Below are 22,496 nucleotides of genomic sequence, written 5' to 3'. Positions count from 1 at the left end.
GCTTTACTCATAGCTCACCCGTGGGGTTTTTTAAGCTGAAGTGTAAAAAAGGTTAATAAATGACCTAATTATGTCAGCTTTTCTATCCCATAGTCCTCATGCTCTGAAATCTCTCCCTGATCTCGATAGGAATTTGGCTTGCACAAGAATAGCCAATTTGCAGCTCAGAAAACTGAATAAATGTAGCATTTTAAAAACCAAAACATTGTTAGGAAAGAGTCCAGCCTACAAAACCATCTTCAATGCCCTGAGAAGGGCAAAGAACACAAATCTTGGCATCTATCTTGCTGTTTATTTGGAATAATCTTTTGGTAATTCTGATCCAACGGGAATGAGGGATTAGTTTTAGAGAGCTGGCCAGTACAACCCAACATCTGACTGAAAGAACTGATTGGAACAGGTTTGAAAAGGAGCAACCATCTGCATCTTATGTACCACTCCAAACCTCTAAACCTACTGGGCAAACAGCATAGTGTAGACTCGTTCTTATACATATTTAAACTTTGCTGAGGTATTTCTTTTATTACAGAAAAGCAACTTTAAAAACAGTAGGAAAAAAACCCAAAATATGAGTTATATTCTGCAGAGATTTTTGGGGAGAAGGAATTCAATTGTATTGAAAGGTCCATAATGATTAAAGGAATAACCACTTTTAGTGTCAATAATATATTGTTCCTTGGCTTTTTATTCCTTCAAAGCATTAGAAAAAATGCAAGGCTGTGACTTTATAAAACATAATTTTGCCTCAACTTTGCCCACCAGTGTTGTAAAATAATCTGAAATACTTCTGCCTTTTTCCTAGGGCAGACCATCCCAGTGATGGACCAGCTGTGGCCACACAGCTGTGGGACCCCTGCTGGCCTCCTCCAGGACATGGGATGAGCCACATCTTGCACAAAAGCAAGATTCATACATGCTGGCCAAAGTCAGGTTTCCTTCATGTGGCAAAATTAAGTATAGTTCTTCTGTTTGAGTTTTAACATTATCTGATAACTTCTACCTGCAACTAACATTATTTCTCTACAATGAAGATACCTAGTCTGTTGTACAAGCTGGATTTCTCACCCATATATGCTTTAGGAACCAGAGGAATGTGTACATCACATTTAGGGTTTTTCCTAGGCAGACACTGTGTTTGAAGTGCAGTTTTCTAACCCTTTTAAATCCAGTCAGCCTACCTCGATTGTGACACTAATGTTAAACGTAATTGCAGCCATTACCAAGTAGTTTCCATAAGTGGTTTTATTACTGGTTAGATTTTACAAATTCTGGTATTCGAACAGACTTCGACCTTAAAATTCTAAAACAACAAAGCAACCAATGAAAGGCTTAGGACTATTCAAAGTAACAAATTCTTTAACATTTTTGCCCTGGTCATAAATATACAGAGAGAAAAAGAGAGAAGTGGACATGGAATCCAAAGAATGTAGATAAAACAGTATATAAGGCACATGGCAGTCTTTGAAAATACAGAAGCTTTAGCCAACTTAAATTAATTGCTGTTTCCCTTGCTCAGTCCACAAAACTGTACAGTTACACAAATGTTGTGTTGCAATAGATCTTCCAAGTTATTCTTCAGTCCATACTCCGTAATACCAGAACACTACATTTCCTTCTGTTTTTTAGGAGAGATCCTAACTGTGGTTAGTCAGTTGCTCAAAGCCTCTATTAAAATACACTTGGAATTTCAGCTAAGAATAATTTCTTTTTTAAAGAAATTATTAAGAAAGAGTCATCAGAAAAGATTTGTAAGAGTTGTCTGTGAAGGACTTCGAGATTCATGAACCTCAAGACTTCCGGGCACTGATGTCAAGACCGACGTCACAGTTGGCATAGTAGGATTAGTCAAGTCCGTTAAAGTAGTGGGAGTGCTGGATGGACTCATGGAGGCATTGGATATTTCTGAGGCAGGACCTGAGGGGGTCCCTGCTTGGAGTGTTGAGTCTGAAGTCTTATCCACCCCTGTGTTTTCTTGACGTAAGAGGTTCCGTCTGAATTTGGCTCGAGCATTTTGAAACCAAACCTGAAATAATTTAATATAACAGGGTAGCATTTAAAGACCTGCAGTGTTTAAAAAAGCAAAAGCATATTCACAAATTCATCAGTGCTGGAATTGGGAAAGATGTTTTTACTGGTAACATATTAGAAAAGTAGTCCTAGCCATGAGAAGCGGCTTCTGTCTGCAAAATATTCCTTCTTCCCTCTCCTTCAATCCCTGGAAACAGTCTGCCTGGGCCAGGAGCGGACTAAGGACAGAGGATGGCAGTCTGTCTGCACAGGGCACGTGAAAGGATGCTGAGAAATTTGGCAGCGTGCAGAATCCTCGACAGCCCTCGATCCCTGCAGCATTTGTCTGGGTGAGACAAACACCACGCACCTGATGAACACAAAATCAGGAGTTTCCCCCCTTGTATCTCATGTCCATCTCCCACCAAAGTGCTGCTGGCACAGCCCAGGGCCTTCCCACGGGCTCCTGCTCACCCAGGAGTTCCCTCACATTCCAGTGCCTGCAGTGCTCCCCTCTTCTAAAAGGACTGTCCCTCTTTCTTGCTCTTCTCTTATTCTTTCTCAAATGCTTCAGCTTCCTTCACCTCTGCCTGTTTCCTTTATCAAATGTTTTCAGTACTGGAATAATGTTGGGAAAAGGGGCTGGAAAGGTATTAAAGACCCACATTGCATCGAAAACTGTGATTTCAGTAGGAAAAGCAGCCACGTAGAATTTTTTCCAAGGTTTCTACTTCTTGCATTCTTTGATTATCTGAGTGAAGGACAGGGAAACTGAGTGTGTGGGACTCCTGAGGACACAGCAGCCCGTGCTCCTGGCTCTGAAGCTGCCTGGCCCTGCCGCGGGATGGGCTCTGAGCCGAGTGCCGGGAGGGAGGGAGGCAGCGCCGCAGGAACGTGGGCAGAGCTGGGGGTGCTCCCACTGCAGTCACAGCTGATGGACCTGCCTCAGCTGCTTCACCTCTCTCCGCCTTTCTTCTCACCTAGGGATGCTCCAGCTGCAAGTTCCCCCTATTGAGCACTCTTCCTTCCCTGGAAAGCTTTCTCCCCCAGCCAAAGGTCTTTAATGTGCACACCCTGTCTCTCACACTCTCTCCGGGGAATGCCACAAGGAAATAATCCTCAGGCACAAATTCAAGGCCCACACATAAATCACATCCCTACAGGTCCTTTTTTCTGAAAGCTCAGTATTTTAAGCCAGTTTATGCTGTCACTTGCTTTGTTAAAACACTTCATTTAAAGGCTATTTATCAGTTTCATGTACAAAAAGAGAAGTTCTCCTAAACCAGCACAGGTAAAAATATTCTCATGATTTTGTAAGAGTCCAGTATAGCAGTGAACCTGCTACAGACCAGCAATGTGGTCAAAAAGGGGCAAACCCCGAAATGATACTTCTGCCTGGCATGTTCCCAAGCAGTGTCCTCTTGTGGGACTGCTCAGAGCCCCTCGAGTGCAGAGGCTGTGAGTGAAGCCATTCACTTTGTTCTGGTCATTTAAGCCACAAAGGCTCAAGCCAACTGCTCAGGAACGGCAAAAACAGCAATTGGAACTTTTATAGGATTTTTTACCTTTCAGTAAGAGATCATTTCTATTTGTTCCACAAAATAATTTCGTGGTTGATTTCTTTAAAATACCTTCTGGCAATTGTATAAAGGATAACAGCTGTGAAATGGAGTTTGGAGCTGGCTGCTGTCGCTATGTGTGTTCATGTAGCCACAGCATAATTAAAACAGAACAGACAAACCACTTGGCCAGTTGTAGATACACCTACTGCTGCATAATTTCACATTTATGTTCATTAAAATACCCATATTTTTATATTCAAATATGACAAACATTACACTGTTCCTAAGTGTCCAGCTGCTCCTTAACCTTACCAGGGCAAGAGGCTCTATGGTATTTTTTGGAAACATGTAGCATGTAAAGTGAACAAGATTCTTGGTTTTTATGTATTTCCCTTTATCTTCCATTAATATGAAAACCTGAGCTCAGCTGCCCTTACCAATGACCACCTACACTGCTTTCAGGAGCTGCACATATAACATGGTTCATTAGTGGTAATCCATGTTAGACATTGAAAATATCACATAGTCCTGCAAGTATTACCCAAAAATAGAGATTATATGACTGCTTTCACTTCCTTCCCCACTCGAATACTGTCAAGGTTAATCAGTTAATAGTTATAAGGCGCTTTAAAATTGTATAATAATAAATATTTGTATTATTACTGAAAATACATCTAATTATTTGTTAATTTGAATTCTGAAAACACCTTTTCTTATCATAGAAAGGGATAACATTTTTATTGCTGTAGTGGCATTCTGGCATGTGCTTAAGATCTGACATCCCAGCAAAGCCTTCATGTAAGAGAGTGGTGAGAGAGTAGCAGCGCTGTCCCCTGAGCTGTGGGGCTGCCCCTGCCTGTGGGCCTGGCCATTATCCCAGCGGGGACAGCAGCGGGCAGGGCTGGAGCCGGGGCTGCCCCACCACAGGCCAGCACAGCCAGCTGCCCCATGGGAGCTCAGACCCTGCACCTGGAAGGGCATGGCAGAAATAACCACCCAGAACTGAAAGAATCCTTCCAGAAGGACCTATCTCACATCAATTACACAATTCCTTCAGGACTGAGGAATAAACAAAATCATTGGGAAGTATTTAGTGGGTTTCTGTCCAACTGTATCAGTACAAGGCTGAGCTATTTCAAATCAAAGGAGAAAATACAGACCAAAACTCCCAGTGAAAAATAAAAAGCAGCTGCAAGACCCACCACTGCTGCTCCCACACTCCGGTGAGCCGGGCTGGATGCGAGGAGCTGGGCACTCGGCAGTTAGGCGGAATAATATTTACTGAGGTGAAAATATTGCAGTCCTTCTTCAGTGATCTGTGCAGCAAATTCTTTGTCTCCACCAAGTCAAATAGGAAAAAAATAACATCTCCATATTATAAGGGAGTGTTGAAAATAAACACACCAAGTGTTGTGAGGGATTTGGATACTAAAGTTAATGGGATCATCACCTTAGACAACTTTATTTTCTGGTTTGTAACACCTCCATTGCTGCATCTGTTACATATTAGCTGTGTGAACAGCTTCTGCTAAAACAAATTTTTAAACCAAATTTCTCTCATTCACACAGCTACCTAGAGACATTGAGGTTCTCTGAATTTCACTAACTAGTGAGTGGAGAAATAAAACATAGAGGATGTAGCACCACAAAGCAGACTACATTCACTCATTGCACACACATTGTGATTACTCTGCTGTAATTAGTACAGTCAAAGAGATGCTTAAAGAATGGGGGCTCGGGAAGAGCCTGCCGCCTAAAGCAAACCTTCACCAAAAGGCAGCACAGATCCCCACATGGGATGGGAACATTTTAGGCTTGTTGACTACTTGAAACTGGACCAGCAAAGTCCAAATGCATGCAGCGATCTTTGCAGGGTTCTGGCAGCGATTTCACTGGGGACTGACTCAACAAAAAACAAGTGGTGTACAAGACACACACTGAAAAATGATGCTTTATGTTCCTAAAGTGCTTTGGCTGTGGATAATCTTAATCCAGCCCCCTGGGGAGAGAAGAGGTACGTACCTATAGTTAACACACCATACCTCCTCAGGGCTATCTACTTCCACCTTCCTTTTCTAAACTCACAGAAAGAAAGATCAGTTCCCCAAAGAGCAGCGTTTATGCCAGTTAGGTTAGTTAGCTCACAATTAGCCAGGGCCTTTAATTACAAATGATCGCTTACAATAAAGGGCTTGTGTTCCCCAGCTGTAGTACAAGAGATATATGAATTAAATTGCAAGTGTAAACTTAAATTGGAAGGAAACAAAATAAAAATAGGTGTTAAAAATATAAAGAAGTTTGCTATGATTCTAATGTGGCTACTTCAGGAGAACAGTGTGCATTACAAAAGCATTGAAGGAAATGCATTCTGAGAAGCAGAGTGTTACATTTCCAGGCCATCCCACCACTGGATGTGTGCAGCTGGTGACAAATTATATATAAAGCAAAGACATCAGTCAGGGCTTCCAACTCCAGTATCACAGATCATTTAGAAAATCCTCAAATTCTCTGCTCATCTACCAAGTCCCCTCATTACATGTCATGTAGGGCTGTCTCTACAGCAAGGGCACTACAGCTGTTCCCTAAATCATCAGGAGCTCTGCTCTGTGTGTCTAGGAAGTTCACTAGTTTCACAAGAGAATCTTTCTCCCGATCTGCTGCCCTGCATCTTCCCTTAAAATACATTCTATGAAGGGTATCCACAGAGCCAGGATCCTTCACTAGCTGAATGGAGATCTGAACACACAGAAGATCCAACAGCTCACAAACACCTGATAGGGAGTGTGGCAGAGTTCTGGCTCCTGGCAAGTGTGCCCGTACACCTGCGAGTCCCAACACCTCCGGGGTGTGGGACAGACCAGTGCTAATGATGCTTGTTTAGATCAGTAGTGCCAGTGAATCACTTTGTGTTCAGTAAGTGACACAGATGGAATGCCAGCCTTTCTGGCTCCAAAGAAATAACAAGTGACACTGTCTCAGTAACCAACATCGTGACGAGCTTTCCCAGCAAAGAGCAATCCTGAAACTCATATGGGTGAACTTCGTTGTTTGAAAAATGGCCACTCACAGGTAGAGATGAGCCAACTAGGCACAAGGGTTCTCAAACTTACAAAATACAAGTTTGCGTTCTCATGGCCCGAATTAATTTTCAAACAAAACGTCCATGACTACAGAGTGCTCATAACAGGCAGGAAAACTCAAGTGATACCAGGCAAAATATCACTCCAGGCTGTTTTCTGGAATTGCCTCCAACAGCATCATCCTCAGGGTACAATCCTCACCACCAACTTTTACTTTCCACCACGGAAGCTAAAGGAGCCTGGACATAAAGGAGTATTTAACTCTGAAAGTAAAAGAAGTGAAACACCAAGTACCAAAATGACAACAAAACTTTGGTGGAATTGTAAAGTTCTGCTACAAACAAAAGAAGAGCCACAAAGCACCTTAAAACTGCAAATTGTGACATGTCTAAGATGAAATGAAGAAGCAATGAAGAAACTGAAAGAGGAACAGAAGAGTAATAGGTTAGAGTCCAGTTTTGTAGACAAGGAAATACATTCTGAATAGGAAGAAACAGAGACAGTAACTTGGAAAAAAGATGCAAGGAAAGACCCGTTCAGTGAAAATAAAAGAGAGAGATGGAAGTCAAAGTTGGTGTGGAATGACAAGAGAGAAAAGAAGGATGATCAAGAGAAAGACACTTCCTAGACATTGATGTTCAATTTCTCAGGTAATTCAGGTGTGACTGGACAGACCTGGTATTACCAAAGTGTCTAAATTCTGACAATAGAGGAGAAGGGTCAAACTAAGGACAGACCAATGCAGTAAAGTATTTCAGCCATGTGTGTGGTTTAAGGACAGTTGCTGTGAGACACCACACCAGGTGCTAGGATGTGCACTCTCTGTCAAAGGAATCTGTTCCTCCACAGCAAATCAGCCTCAGAAAAACAAACCAAATCCAGCTGTGAGAACGTAGCCACAAGAAATCATTATGTACAGTATGTCATTTTACTGGGAAGCCTACAAAACCTTTGTTCCTTCTTCTGGTTGGTGTTAACTCTGTAAGCTCCAGGATTCCTCCAGTGAATTCAGTTTTCCTCAATAGTTTTTGTCTCCTGCCCTTCACTTGCCTGTGACTTGTGAGCTGTCCACGATGCTTCCCAGGACTGGGCTCGCAGCCCTACCTGTCTCTAGGAAGGTCACAAATCCTTTTTCTACAATTAAGATCCATTTAAAACTTTCAGCAATAGATCCTGGAATGCCGTGGCTCCTATATGCCCAAATTTATCTCTACGTATAGGCATTTGGGTAAGTGCTCATTAAAACTGACTTCTTGAGTCAGAACTATAAATTAAAATGCAGCTGAATCAACGAATACTGTTCCCTTTCCTCCCCACAATAGCTCAAATGGAGTGTGTTCCCACCAAGCAAGGAAAAGTACTTTTAAAATGCAGTTTTGTTTCATTCTAAGTTACTAAACTATGAATAAAAATGAATTTTTGAAAAATTTCATTTATGTTCACTTCAGTTATGAAAGAAAATCCCTCCTCCTTGTCCTGATAAAATGAATTCAAACTGTTGATTAATTTCTTACAAAGGTAAGCATTGACATGTTTTCTGAATTTCTAAACTAAAAGCTCTCTATTTACAGTGAGCACACTAACTAAAATAAGTCACTTTTTTTTTACAGCAGCCTGGAAGCTAAAACATGCAGCAGAATTTAAGAACTCCAGGAAAACAAGCAGGGCCCCAAACCTTCACAACTCTCACAAAAAATTAGAACCCAAGTGATCTACTTTAGAGAAATTGAAAGGAAATAACTCTTCTCATACTTTCTGGGAATTAACTTAGTCTCAGAGAAGGTACGAATGATTAAGAATAGCTTGAAAACCAGCAAAACCCATGGCTTTTCAATTATAAAATTGATCATTTGATTACTTTCCGAGGCAAAAGACTGCTCTTACCTGAAGAACTCTTTTGGTGAGGCCGGTTTTCTGAGCTAGCTGTTTCAAGTCCTTGGCATCAGGATTGTGGTTAATAGCAAAGTATGACTTCATTGTCCGCAGCTGGTGGTGTTTGAAGGATGTCCTCATGCGCTTTGTTTTTTGATTGCTGGGGTATTGCTGGTCTCTGTCCAGGTGGTCACCATCGTTTTCATTGCAACTTAAAGCTTGAGGCAACAAGAGGAAAAGGCCTGTAAATCTTCTGCTCCACAACCAACATTTTTTGCAATTTCCCTGGGTGCAGCAATTAAACGACACACCACAGTATGTACTGGTACAAGCCCTACCTGCCTTTGCTCCATTTCATGGATTTGTAGAGCAGTTTAGTTTGGAAAAACCCTCTAAGGTCATTGTGTCCTACCATTAACCCAGCGCTGCCAAGGCCACCACTAACCCACGTCCCCAAGTGCCACATCCACGTGACTTTGAAATCCCTCCAAGGGCAGGGGCTCCACCACTGCTTCTGGGGAAGAGATGTTTCCTAATATTCAACCTGACCCTCCCATGGTACAACTTGAGGCCATTTCCCCTCAACTTGTCCCTGTTTCCTGGGAGCAGAGCCTGACCCCCCCCCCGGCTGCCCCCTCCTGTCAGGGAGTTGTGCAGAGCCACAAGGGCCCCCCTGAGCCTCCTTTGCTCCAGGCTGAGCCCTTTCCCAGCTCCCTCAGCCGCTCCTGGGGCTCCAGCCCTTTCCCAGCTCTGTTCCCTGCTCTGGAAACGCTCCAGCCCCTTCAGTGTCTCTCCTGCCATGAGTGGCCCAGAGCTGCCCCCAGGACTGGAGGTGCCCCAGCAGTGCCAGCACAGGGGCGAGCACAGCCCAGGGGTCTGTCCACTCACACCCAGGTGGGCCTCTTGCCCACCTGGGCACAGCTGGATCATACTTCTGCACCTTCTAGCCATTCCCTTACAATAACCAGTGTGCAAGGACCCTGGCCTGCCCCTCTGTGGCTTTTAAAATGTCAGGTCTGTTTCCTTTTCCCTCCCGTCCACCTCCACAGAACTTTTCCTCCACTTTCTGTGGGAGGACAGTAGCTGTCCTCAACTCTGTAAAGGGTTTTACTGTACTTGGTATCACCATAAATTGCACTGTAACACACAAAGAGAGCGGCACAATACACTCCACTTAAATCTCAATGGAACAGACTAGTTAAAATCATAATTATTTCCTCCATCAAACGAAACCCTGTAGAGTACAAGGGAGACCATTAAATGAAACACTATAAAAGAAATAAAGTTTGTGGCTACCAGACAGCAAATTATGACTATAATCTGACTAGCTAAAGAAATAAAGCTGTTAATACAACATATTCACTGGCATGCCAAGTGAAAATTTAAAAAATTATTTATATATTTATATTTCCATTTTTAAAAAGTGTTTGCAAATACTAGTTTGAATGATCACTTCTGTCATATCCTTTTGAAATCAAGGAATGACACTGGTTGATACACTTGGAGAAATCAAGCATAAGAAGAAGGTCTGTGAGCAAGGAACACTGTAAAAATTATCAAGTAGTATTAAATGTTGAATGCCAAGCAAAATAATCTTGTAGACCAAAAGTAGTTTTTCATTTATTTGTGCATACAGTAAACCATAGAAAACCTCTTAAAATAACATTGAGGACTGAGCTTAAATCCAATAAAAAAATTAGGGATGTAACTGAAAATTCTCCACGGCATGCAAAAAATGACAAAAAAATCGTTTAAAACATGAATTGTTGCTAAGTTTCTTAAACACATGAACAGGTTTGTTTTCAATTGTCCACTATTGCTGTTTGATTACAACATCTCATGGACCTGTCTTTATAGTGTTACTTGAATTCATGCTGTCCATCAGTGGATCTCAGCCCTAGTGAAAACACACACATTCTGAGAGGCATGTGTTACAAACAGGTTTAGAAAATACACATAAAATGCACGGATTCCTAAGTAAAGATGCAGGTTCCCTAAGCAGGTTTGCAGTAGTTACAGTAGCTGCTTTACAAACCTCAGCCTTTCAAAACCTGCTAAGAAGATGTGGCACAATATAGAGCAAGGCCTGCAAAAATTCAGCTCTAAGCCCAAAAGCACGTTTGTTTAACAGATACGCCCAAAGTGTCCAAAGCCTCGAACTTCTCTGTGTGTTTCTGTACTCCTACAAATTAAAAAGCAGCTAAAAAAATGGTGCTGTATGTAGAAATGTGTGTGTCTGTGTGCGTGTGTGCGTGCATGTGCATACATTTGTATAAATCCTTTCCAGACCTCAGGATCTTGTGCCAGATTCTGGCCATAAGACGCATTTCTGCTTGTTTTCCTGCAGCATGGAAAACTGCAAGTACCTGAATTTAAAAGGTGTAAGATACTTAAAGGGAGATAGTAACAATGAAGTAGTAATGGAGCTGGATGGAATCTTTTTGGGTTTAAGATCTGAGACTTAGCTGCCCATCTGGAGTCATCCCATGTGCTCCAGTCTCCTTCATAGCTACAATTCCTCATATAAAGGGCACTGGGAGGAATAACATAGTAATGCTCATAGAAAATTCTGTTATGGAAATGTAAAACCAAATCATGCTTCTTTTTAAAATGTACCCAATGAATTTTCAATATTAGTAATGGAAAAGACCTTTGTGCGTCATCTTAGAGGCTTTCGAACCCTCCAAGAAATAACAAGACAGAGACATAGGAGGAAATGCATCAGAATATCTGTCTGCAGGACTGAGGTCTGGTTCCTGTTAATAAGCAACAAAACAAAGCCTAGGGCTGCAAGAAGTTGAATTTTAACATGTCCCATAGAGAATGAGATACATTGAGAATCCAAGGATATAAAACTGATTCTAAACCCGCCCAGAATGGAATGAGGGTTTCAGCTTTTCATCAAACCCTGATAGGACAAGGAACAACTCACTCTTGGAATTTCTCATCATTTTACTTCATTATCTACTAAGTAAAAATAATATTAAAATGACAGTAAACATGTACTGTTTGAGAGTGGCAAACTGTCCTTATCTATGACGGAAATTACAGAACAGACTTTGGAAGTGTATGAGGGTGTGTGCTGTTCGTTGTCTTGAGCAAGTGGTTTGGCTACTCCCAGGCATCACCCAATATGACATAAACAGTCCTAGTTGGTGCCAATTCCCCTCTTGTATTTGGTTGCGGTGCCTGGCACCATCCTCAAAAGGTTATTTTATTCAGTCTAATATTATCTGCATCTCTCACAGAATCTGCAATGTCCATGGGTGTTGCAGTCACAGATACACAGAACGGGCCAAGGGTGTAAGCGGAGATTTTAAGAGCTGAGGAGTTTCTGCAAAAAGCATCAGGGTGTAAAACTAACACTGTACATGCTCCTCACGCAACCCTCTGTTTTTCAGGCACTGTCTTCCCTGTTCTTTTGTGGTGTCCTGTGTATCTCCCAAAGGAATTGCTGAACTATCCATATGTAACATTTCCATTCCATTGCAGTAGCTCAGGCTCCTGCTGGGATTTCAGAAACACAATTGGTAGAATTCCAGTCGAATAGAGGAACCTTAAATTAACGAGCATTTCACTTCTATTTTTTGATAAATTCTGAAGCAGTGCCAAGTCTCTTTTTCTGACCCCAGAACATTTCCAAGGCCCTGTGCCTTTCCCCAGACCCCACACCCAGGCCGTTGCCCTCCCACCCTCCGCTGGCACAGCAGTGGCAGCACTTACACCTTCAGCCCCATGTGAGCCGCCCGGTCACAGGATGGTGATGTCGATGGACAGCATCACTACATCCCTACAGATTAAGAGGAAAACATTTTGTTTTGATATTGGTAACCAAAATACCCTTTGCAGATTAATGCATAACGCCTCCCTAAACCCAACGACAGGAGCGTAAAGCAGGATGTGCCTGTAACAAACTCTGTTAGAGGAGGAGAACTTGGGAGCATTGCTTCACCCTCAGATCACCAGAGCCCCCATTGGCTTGGGATTCGGCAAAGCATGTGCTTAGTAGTTAGTAGGTTGCTAAGGATATGGCACATGAAGAGGAGAAAGAGAAATTTCCTTTGGGGAAAATTTTGCTCTTAGTATCTTGCGTTTGACATGTTAGATTACACCAAAAGAAAGAAAACGAATCCTGATTCTGAAAGAATGATGAAACGAGACACGTTTGGTGTGTGCATTATCTCTCAGTAGTGGCTCGGGAACATACACCCCTTTCCTTCTGTAATCGGAGTCAAGGGGGTGTTTTAACCTCCTGCTGCCTGGAGAGGGAACTTGTGATTAACTAGACCAGGCAGGGGTGCAGCCGCATTTGTTGTTTGGTCGGAGCTTGTAGAGGACTTTGTGGTGCCCCTATCCTCAAAGGGGACAGAAGTGAGACGGAGCCCTCTGAGTGGTACTTGGGACAGAAACAGACATAGTCTTTCTCTTTGAAGCAAGGAGAAGACACTTAGAGAAGGCAGATGCCTGAACTTCTCACCACAGGAATTAAAAGGGGTGAAGCTGTGGCACTGGGAGCGGGCAAGGTACCCCTGGCGGCACTGAAAGGAGCGTGTCTCTGCCAAGCTATGGAGCAACAGACAGGACAGCGCTGCCTCAACCTTGACATTTCAAGAAGTGTCTTAAGGAGCCCAGGCCGAGCATCACAAGGCCAGGACGGGGGAGAATCAGGATTAGAAGCCCTCTCCCCCCGGCCTTCGCCGGCCGCCTCGGACAAAGGGGCTGCGCGTCCCGGTGCCCCCCGGGGCTGCCTAAGGACCGGGCCCCCCCGGCCGCGGTGCCTCCTGAGGGGAGCGCGGCCCGACCGGGGCTGCGGGATGGGAGAACAAAGGGGCCGGCGAAGGGCGGCCAGGCCCGGGCCCCGCGGGAGGAACCGCCGCCAGGGTTTTTCCCCTCAATTAAGCCAATTGAATGGCGCTGAATGGCCGGTGCGAGTGCGCGGTCAGTTCCTGAGCGCCGCGATTAACCCGGGCAGCCCCGGCCGAGCCGGGCTCCTCGCTGCCCGCCCCGCCGGGGAAAGGGGCTGCCGGCGGGGCTGCAGCGGGCCCCGCTCCCCGGCCCTGCCCGAGGGACCCCGGCCCCGCAGCCGCCGGGGGAACCGGGGGACGCTCCCGGGGCCCCGCTCGCCCTTCGGGGCGGGAGCGGTGCCGGCGTCCTGCCCCAGCCCCGACCCCAGCCCCAGCCCCTGCGCCTGCCCCGGCCCCGACCCCAGCCCCAGCCCCCTGGGGAGGGGCCAGATGCGCCCGGGGACCCGAAAGGTGACCACGGCCCGGGGGAAGGGAGAGAAGGGAGAGAAGCAAGAGGAGGGGGGGAAAGGGGTAAACCCTAATTGTTCCTAGGAAATCTCTGCAAGACCTCCGATTTTAAGATGCGATTCCCGTCTGCTCGCTCTGTCACAGTAGTCACAGAGAAGCTTCTTGTGAAATTTTAGTCCCAAGGGAAACGAGGAAGAAAGAGAGATTCTCTCTTCAAAACTTTCCAGGCTTTTCGCATTTTTGTCAGGAAAAAAACCCAAACCCCTTTTGACACAGCCACTTGAGAGGGTCAGCTCCAGGCGTCCCCGGAGCTGCCCCGAGCCCTGCCGGGAGCTGGGTCGGCGCCTCCGCAGCCTCCCCTCCCCCGGCAAAAAGCCGCCCCCAGTCCCAGTTCCCCATCCGCCGAGGACGTCCAGCCTGGATATTCGGTCACTCTCTCAGCGAAGCACTAGGCATCTTCCTGCTAGCAAAGGAAGGAAGTGTTTCTTAATATCTTGGCTATTTGCACAGATTATGGGTATTTTATCAGCTCATCGTGCCCCAAGTTTGCGCAATACATCTATCATTTTTCAGGATATTTTAGTGTCTTAAAGGCAGACTAGATACAAATGAATAAAACATAGCAGGCTGTGGGAGGTTTGGGGTCTAATTCACAAAGGGAGTATTCAGAATTCTTTACAGGTGCTTCTGTGTTCAGCAAGCTTTCAGCCATTGATTTACTGACCTAAAAAACCCATCAAACTCCATTCCAACAAGTGAAGGAGGAAATTATGATCACAGGAACACACTTAAAAAAAAAAAAAAAAGAAAAGAAAAAGAAAGAGAAAAGAAAGAAAAAGAAATCTTTTTGAAGTTTCAGCATCCTTCTAAGCTATTTTCCACTTGTCAGGCTCTATCCACATCTAAACCCATCATCCCTCTGCAACCGGAGTCTCGTTTAAGTAGGGAAAAAAAAAAAAAAGGTCAGTCTAATTCGTGTTGCAGATGAATATTTGCTGCAATTTACAAAATTATTTCAGTATAGACTCTACCAAGTTTATGGGTCCCCCTTTTCCCACCACCTCTGGGTGTAGATTTATTTACACAAAGTATTCTACACAAATCACCAGGAACAGATCCCCTCAGAGGACAACATTGTGCATTTCTAGTGCATTTCTGAGAAGGAAATGACAAGTTCCACTAAGGATGAAAAGAGAAACGATCACATTTTTAAACGGTTTCTCTTTCAAAGGCACAAAATCGAAGGCTTTGCAATAATTTACTCGTTTATGGAATTTTACATCAACAAGCAACCCAGTCTGATTTCCAAGATCAATGGCGCTTATTACCGCATAAATTAGTCGATTATAGGTCTAGTAAATAGTTAAGTAGATAAATAGCTTAAGCAAAGAAGCCAAAGGTTACTCAAGGAAGATCTCTAAAGTTTCAGTTGCCGGCTCTAAACAAAGATTAAAAGACAAAAAAGTAGGACGGCAATTATTTTGTAAACGAATTTTTCAAAATGCAGTTAAAGGCGGTTTGTTTAGGAAGTCAGGGAGCAGTGAGACTTTCTCAGGCTGTGCTCCTGTCCAGGACAGATGCCGTTGATTCGGTTTACAGGTCCTTTGAATCTGAACATCTGCCCTGCACAGGGAGACAGCGGAAGGACAATTAAAAGCTAATCCCTCCGAAAAGGAGACGTTTTTAAACGGGAAAAATGCATATTTGATGCATGTTTTAAAGCTGAACTGTTACTCGCGAGAATACTACATCCACCTTTCATCAACCTTCACCACTGGGACTACTACTGCTTTTCGCACTATTTCCAAATTATTCAGCAATTAGTTCAACCAATAATAGCTGGCAATTTTGTTCCGAGGTGCGTTTGCCGGTTAGAGATGCGCCTTTTCTCCCTGCATTTTCAGTGCAAACCACCCCATTTCGTCGCGATTGTTACTCCCTTTAGGCGCAAAACACCCGTAGCCTCCCGTTCCCATGCTGCCTCCCCCGGCTCGAAGCCCGAGCCCCCCGCTACTCCTGCACTTCTCGGTCTCCCCCCCGCGCCTTCCTCCCCCCTGTTCCTCCTCCTCCTCCCCGCGCAGGCGGAGCGGCAGCCGCCCGGCGCAGCCCGCAGCTGTCGGGGCACGCAAAGATGCGGCTCGAAACAAACCGCAGCAAACTTGGCCTTTTACCGAACGCCCTCTCCGGGGAAAAAAAACCAAAACATGTTAAAGGCAAATCTGCACCCTACGGGAAACGTCCGAACCAGGTAGGTCTAGAGAGAAAACAGGCTGGGACGAGCGGAGAAGCACAGAGGACACCGAGGCACAGAACGACGCAGGGAAGCGAGTTCGGTGCCCAGGCGGGACGGCCCGAGCGCCCGGCTCAGGAAACGCCGGACCGGAAGGGAGCCCACCTTTGCCTCCAAGTCCTCGAATAAACCCAACATCTAAGAATTTTGTTTTGTCCAAGCATTTTTTCCCCGTTGCAAACAAGCAGCAGCACAGGAAGCCCCCGTGATGGCAGCCGTTCTGGTGGCAGCTACATGGAGAAGTGGAGCGAGAGGAAGAGGGGAGCGGGGATGTGGGGGCAGGAGATTGCTGGAATTCCTTTGCCTGTAAAATTACAGTGCTGTGGCGGTGGGGAGGTTAAACGAGGAAACACGTCGGAAAGTTTGCTGCTGGATACAGAGAGTCCCGGCTGCTACCAGGTTCGCTCCCGTTCCTCCTGCTGCTGGGCTCGGTTCAGGGGCAGGGGCTGTGCCGCGGGGCAGCGATGGGCTGCAAAGGGGATGCTGCGAGTTTCCCGACTCTTCTCCGAGTCACGTCTCATGAACAAAACTCCAGCGGAACTTGCCCCCGTGGGAGCAGGCTCTGTGCTGCCCGCAGACACCTGCTGCCCGCGGCCCCTGCCCGGGCACACCCAGCCCTGCACCCCCGTCCACCTCCCACTCCAGGCCCTTGGGAAACGGCCACTTCCTCTCTCTCTTTCCTTCCAAAACTTTGGGGTGCAAGAGCTCAGGACAGGGCTGAATAGTTCACCCGTCAGCAGCTTTAGAGTGTAGCCACTAAAGAAAATTCAGGGGTCTCTGAAGTGCTAACTTAAAATCTCTGGTTTCCAGATTTTATTTCAGGCTGCACTCCCCCTTCTTCCCCCCCTTAACCAGATGACCTTGCTTCAAAACATTTTATTTCCAGCTGAAGTGAAAAATGCTAACATATTAGCTTCTGTAATTGCAGTTTGACAGCACTTGATCTCAATAATTATGCTGCAGCTAAACTATTATTAACAGTTTAAGCTAAAATAAACGGAAATCCCCCTTTGGAAGTGAACAGAAACAAACCATTTGAACTGTTCCGGGGGAAGGTGGGGGTCTCTTACCTGCATTGTAGGCTGCTAGATCTGCTCCAGGCCCCGGGCTTTTTCTTTTCCTGGGTCTCCCCTTCTGGACAGTCCCCACGCCATTGTAATAAGGCAGTCCCAAAGTGTTGGCAGAGCCCGCTCCCAAAGCCGGGCCCTTCCCAGCGGCTACATCCGAGTGATTGAAATGCACCTGGTACTCCCCCTGGATGAGAGTCTCGAAATGGAGGCGGCAGTACACCAGATTGTCCTTCATGCCAAAGTGATCGCCAGTGGTCAGCATCTTGTTGCAAGTGGTGCAAGTGAAGCAATTTAAGTGATATACCAAATCCCTGGCCCTCATGACCATCTCGGAGGCAGAAATCCCCAGGTGACATCTCGCACACCTCTGCACCGAAAACCTCCTGCAAAACAGAAAGGCCAGAGGAGACGGTGAGAGGCGCATTCCCCCCCACCCCGTCCTTCACCGGTTCTGCCCGGAGGGCGGCAAAGGGCTGCGAGCCCCGGGGCGGCGACCTCGGCCGGGGCAGCGGCACAAAGCCGGGACGTTTGCGGAGCCCAGCCGGGCAGGCATCCCGGGACGGGAGCGCGGGGAGACTCCGTCCCGTTTCCCATCTCGCAGCACAGCTCCTGCCCCGCCAGACCCCACCAGGAAAAGGCACCGACCACCGCCCAGCGAATGTGCCCACACCCCCGGGCCGGAGGAGGCACGGCTGGCGGGCGAGGAGCGGCCCCGCTGCCGGCCCCGGCCCCGCGCCCAGCACAGGAGGTCGAACAGGGCACGCCTGGTCAAGGCCCCAGAAGCCAAAGCAGGCTGGGGGTTAGCTGTGCCCGGGCCTTGCCCCTTTCCCGGCAACACGGGACTCATCCTCACCACGAGTCTCCCTCTCCAGGGGGAGGTTTCAGGAGCTCACAGCCTGCCCCACGCGTGCCCACGGATCCCCTCCGCAGTCTCGTCAGGACGGGGTCTGCTCAGCCGGGGGAGTGCCGTGCAGTGCCCCCGTCCCAGGCTGGTGGCCAAGGGCAGGCTGTACCTGTAATAGTCCTCCTTGCAGTAGATGCTGCCGTCCTTGCTGAAGCAGGTGAGCTCGGACTCCAGGTTGAGTTTACATTCACAGCACTTCAGGCAGCGCATGTGCCACTGTTTGTCCACAGCCAGCAGGTAATAACGGTCGGAGATTTTCCCCCCGCAGCCGGCGCACAGGGCAGCCCTGTCACTGCTGATGGAAGGCATGGTCTGCTGGGGGAAAACAATTACAGACCGTTAGCGAGAGGGAGAAACTCTTGAGCTCGGCTAGGCTCCCCCCTCCCCCTGCCCGGCCGGGGCCGGGCTGCGGCTCTCCTGGCAGAGGAGCGGGCGCTCCGAGTCGGCCACCTCGACCGGCCCCCGCGCCCAGTCCCCAGGGTCCCGCCGCATCCACCTTCCCGGGAGGAGGCGGGGAAGCGGGCGAGACAAACAGAAAACCAGCCTGGATTTTAGGGGAGGCGTCCAGACCAGACCCAGAACTTTTTTTTCTGGTGAATTTTCCAGTCTCAAACCAAGAAAAGATGCTGTTCAATAAACAGGCGCAATAATAACAGAATAGGGCAAATCGCAGATAGTTAATTAAAAAATTTATTATTATGGATATATTGAGAGTGTCTGCATAGTTAATGCTCTGTGAGTGCGTGTATGTGGAGCGTGTCTGTGTGTGTATTTTCCTAGCTATAAAATTCCAAATGAATTACGATCAAACCCCCAGTGCTGCAGACACAGCTCTCTGAAAGCTGGTTCCAAACAACATGGATTGCGATCTGCTGTGACCCAAAGCGCTAAAGGGATCAGTAAATAAACCTGCGGAGGAGATGAGCATTACTAAATCCGAGGTGCAGGATGTTTTATCAGGAAAACGAAATAGTGGTAAATGTGTAGGAATGAGAGTGGGTAAAAACCAACAGAGCACTTTAGATTATGCTGGGATAAACTTGGAAGCAATAAAACTAAATATAAGCCCTATATAATTTAATAGTTTAGTGTCAAATCGCAATCCAATCGAAACCCTCAAAACCCCCCAAATTCATACATATCCTGTCAACTTCTACTGAACAAGAAAGAGGAAGAAATATCAGAACTGTTTAAGCATGCTTATTTATTTCAGCGGACACCTTAAAACAGCATTCGGGAGAGGAGGCTCGGTGGAGCAGCGTTTGGGGCAGACCTTGCAATATGCTGCTTTCCACTTCGGTCCCAACTTACTCTTACCCGCTTTGCACAAAAGCCCACGGCAGATCTGTTCTTGTGCAAGAGAACCCGAAATATTTCCTTACAGCTGTGCCCAACACGCAGTTTGTTTTGGTTCGGGGCAGGGGAGAAGTTGTTTGTTTGCTTTTACCTTCTCTAGAGCCTTAAATCCTCGCGCAAAGCAAAAAGCAAACACAGCTAATCGGGGGAAATCGAAAGGAACCGAGGCTGATTTTCCAGCACATGCCAGACCCATTGCTTTCATCCTGTGCTTGCGGGGATCACAAAATCCCATCGCTGTGAGCACTCCCGTTTGCACCGCATCATTCCCACTAGGAGAACTCCACACAAATAAAACCCTGGCACTCCACTGGTGTTAGTCACAGGAACCCACCGGTAGCTTGTTTCTTTAAGGCATTAACTGAACTCCGAGTAGGGATCGTTTTATAACCAAAGTAGTTTCTTGTAAATCCACTTTAAATGAACTAACGATTTTTTCTACTTTGCTTTTTCAGTAACAAAAATATTCTAAGATCTGGAAATAGTATTCAAGGATCCAGTATTCCAACCCACTATTTGTTATATACACACGTGTACCCATATAGATTATATATAGTTCTACAAAGCTATCACGCCACAATATTTATTCCAGCAAAGATCATTGGATGTTGTTTAATTGTACGGAGAAATATTAACTTCTTAAAAGAAAACCAAAACCGTTTAGATTAAAAATTGCGTCCCACCCTTACAGTACAAAGGCCGTTTTCCAGCTGGTGTTTCAAGATTAAATAGTCCCACTGTCACCTTTAAGCAAATTTCACATAACATTATAAGAAAGAACATATACTGCTGAAGTTTGAAAACCTGAGAACGGATCTTCCTTGCATATGCCTGTATCAGTTTACAAGAGAGCATTTAATCAATGTACGAGATAATTTCACTTCAGAATTGTAATTTCTCAACAACAAAAAAAATAGTATACGTAAATTGTTCAATCACTTAAGACACTTTGGAAATGTCTTCCACTTTGCCATCTTAACGCTAGTTAGACGGATGCATCTTTTTATTATCTAAATGTATTAATATACAAGGACTATGCATCAGCGGACAGAATGCAAAATGTGGTAAAGTTACAAAAATTCGTATCCATCCGTGTCCCTGATACATATCTTCTAGTTCTGTTTGCCATGTTTACAAACCCACATATTAAAATTAGATTTTAAAACCTATAACTTAAGGACACTCGTGTTTGGTTTTTTTCTTCTTAAATAAATGCTATAAGGACTATCTCCGTGAAGACATCCTACCTGAAAATTAACACAGAATTTGATTTTTTGGTGTTTGTGTTTCCATTCTGCAGACAAAAAATTCACTGTGCCAAAATGTTATCGATATAAAACCACACTTTGCCTCTTCCTAAAAACTTTGGAAGGCCGGACAGGCTGGGGGAAGGGAAGGAGTTCTTGGACGCTACCAAAAGGCTGGTCTATCTTTCTGTTTCCTCACAAGAGCAGTACCGTTCATTTCGCCCAAGTGTTACTATTACTATGCATATTATTAATAATTAACAGTTTCGTGCCTTTAATTTAAATTAATTATTTCATTTAATCTTTTGGGGTGCCTTTATGCTTAATTTTCTTCTGATTTAGTATTTTGCATACGTTTCCCCCCGATCTGCTATTTTAGGGGAAAAGCTGTATCTGTGAGGGGTTTGGTATGTTTAGGGGGGTGCATGACTCTCCCATTCCTTCGGCTCCTACCGTTTCCGTCTCTCCCCTGTCTATAGCCGAGCTGATGGCCGGTGCTTCGCTTTTGGTTCTTCGATCCATCTCGTCGATGACCCCGTGCATCTCCGAGCCGGAAAGACTGTGGAAAAGCATCGCTGAGGAAGCAGAGGAGGAGGGCCCGAGTTGCTGTTGCTGCTGACAGTTGTCGGGGTCCCTGCAGGAGCCCAGAACTTGCATTAACCGGAGCCCTCCCCCATGCATCTAGCACGGCCGCCCCGTCTCTCCTTGGGCACCGGGTTTTTCCCCCGGCAGAGCTCTCCGGAGCGCGGCGCAGGCACTGATCCGACGTTTCAAGGGATGGGGCGCTGAAAAGGCGGGCGAAGGGGATGAGGGAGAGGGGATAACTGGTGGTGTAAGCTTCGGGGCTCGGATCTAGTCTGTTGCGCGGCCCCGGCACATCCCTCTAGGAGGCTTCTTCAGTGCAGGGCTCATTGCCCCAGGTGAAGTCCCAGGCTTTATGCTCTGGCCCAACTGGCAGAAGGCTGGGCACGCTTACGGTTGGGAGGAATTAATAAATAGTAGAAATATAAAAAAAATTAAACCATCTTCGGTGAGAAATAAATAAGAATTAGAAAAAAAAATTACGACAAGCCCCCTACATCGTATTGTGCGGAATTTAGAGGAGGAAAGCGAGGGAGAGGGAGGCTGCAGCAGACGGAGAGCAGGCTGGTGCTGCAGGGAAGCTGGGGCGGATGCCCACCGTACGCATTCACAGTCCAGAGGGCTGGCAGCGGCGGCAGCTCAGGGGCAAAGTTTGCGCCTTCCCCCGCTCCTCCCCCAGCCCGCTGGAGCTCATTGGGAAAAGAAAAAGCCAAGGGGAAGGAGGAAGAGTTGGACGGGCACCAGATGGGACGGGCACTCGCGGCCCCCCTCTGTCCTTAAAGCGGCGCGGCCCGCGGGGCCCGGGGCGGGAGCGCAGCCGGAGCCGGAGCCGCCGCGGATGTGCGAGCGGCGCGTCTGCAGCGCGGGGACCGCGCGGGGCTCCGCGCCTTTTCTACAGCCCCTCTGACATCATGTCCTGCCCCGCCGCCATTGGCTGCGCCGCGCCCGGGCCGCCGGCATGTGCTCGGGGCCGGGCGGTGTCCCCGCGCTGTCCCCGGGCGCTGTCCCCGCGCTGTCCCCGCCGCCCGGGCACCGCGAGCGCTGCCGCGTCCTGCCCGCTCCGCGGCCTCGGGAGCGGCCCGGCCCCGCGCGGAGCTTGGCGTTTGCCGCCCGGTGACCGTCGGCGACGTGACGGGCCATGGCGCGCCGAAGGGGCTGTGGGGCACAGCTCCTCCAGCGCGGGAGAAGGCGTTCAAGAGTTTGTTTCCACTCCGAGATCGTGATAGCCCAAACATTTATGACTAGTTGAATGCCCCCAATAACCCTCGTTATGA

The 22,496-nt window shown here is 46.8% G+C and overlaps 1 protein-coding gene across 1 annotated transcript; it reads right to left on the bottom strand.

Annotated features, from left to right (window-relative positions):
- Positions 1-1,227: 1,227 nt before the first annotated feature.
- LHX2 (LIM homeobox 2) lies at positions 1,228-21,578 on the bottom strand. Its single transcript, XM_069031739.1, has 5 exons — positions 21,094-21,578; positions 18,147-18,349; positions 17,134-17,516; positions 8,534-8,739; positions 1,228-2,023 (listed from the first exon to the last, which is right to left on the bottom strand). The coding sequence occupies exons 1-5, from the start codon at positions 21,319-21,321 to the stop codon at positions 1,736-1,738; spliced, it is 1,308 nt and encodes a 435-aa protein (XP_068887840.1). The 5' UTR covers positions 21,322-21,578; the 3' UTR covers positions 1,228-1,735.
- Positions 21,579-22,496: the final 918 nt, after the last annotated feature.

The sequence above is a fragment of the Aphelocoma coerulescens genome, chromosome 17, assembly GCF_041296385.1.
Source record: "Aphelocoma coerulescens isolate FSJ_1873_10779 chromosome 17, UR_Acoe_1.0, whole genome shotgun sequence".
In the NCBI taxonomy this organism is placed as follows: Eukaryota; Metazoa; Chordata; class Aves; order Passeriformes; family Corvidae; genus Aphelocoma; species Aphelocoma coerulescens.
Note: the sequence above shows the minus strand (reverse complement) of the source record. Positions and strands in the feature narration are given on the sequence as shown.

What these genes read in the sequence shown, in the direction of transcription:
- LHX2 (XM_069031739.1), bottom strand. Translation starts at nt 21,321, where the DNA reads ATGCATGGGGGAGGGCTCCGGTTAATGCAAGTTCTGGGCTCCTGCAGG. An exon ending in ACAGGGGAGAGACGGAAACG is followed by an intron (nt 18,350 to 21,093) that starts GTAGGAGCCGAA and finishes TTCCCCCAGCAG; the next exon opens with ACCATGCCTTCCATCAGCAG. An exon ending in TCTAGCAGCCTACAATGCAG is followed by an intron (nt 8,740 to 17,133) that starts GTAAGAGACCCC and finishes TGTTGCCTCAAG; the next exon opens with CTTTAAGTTGCAATGAAAAC.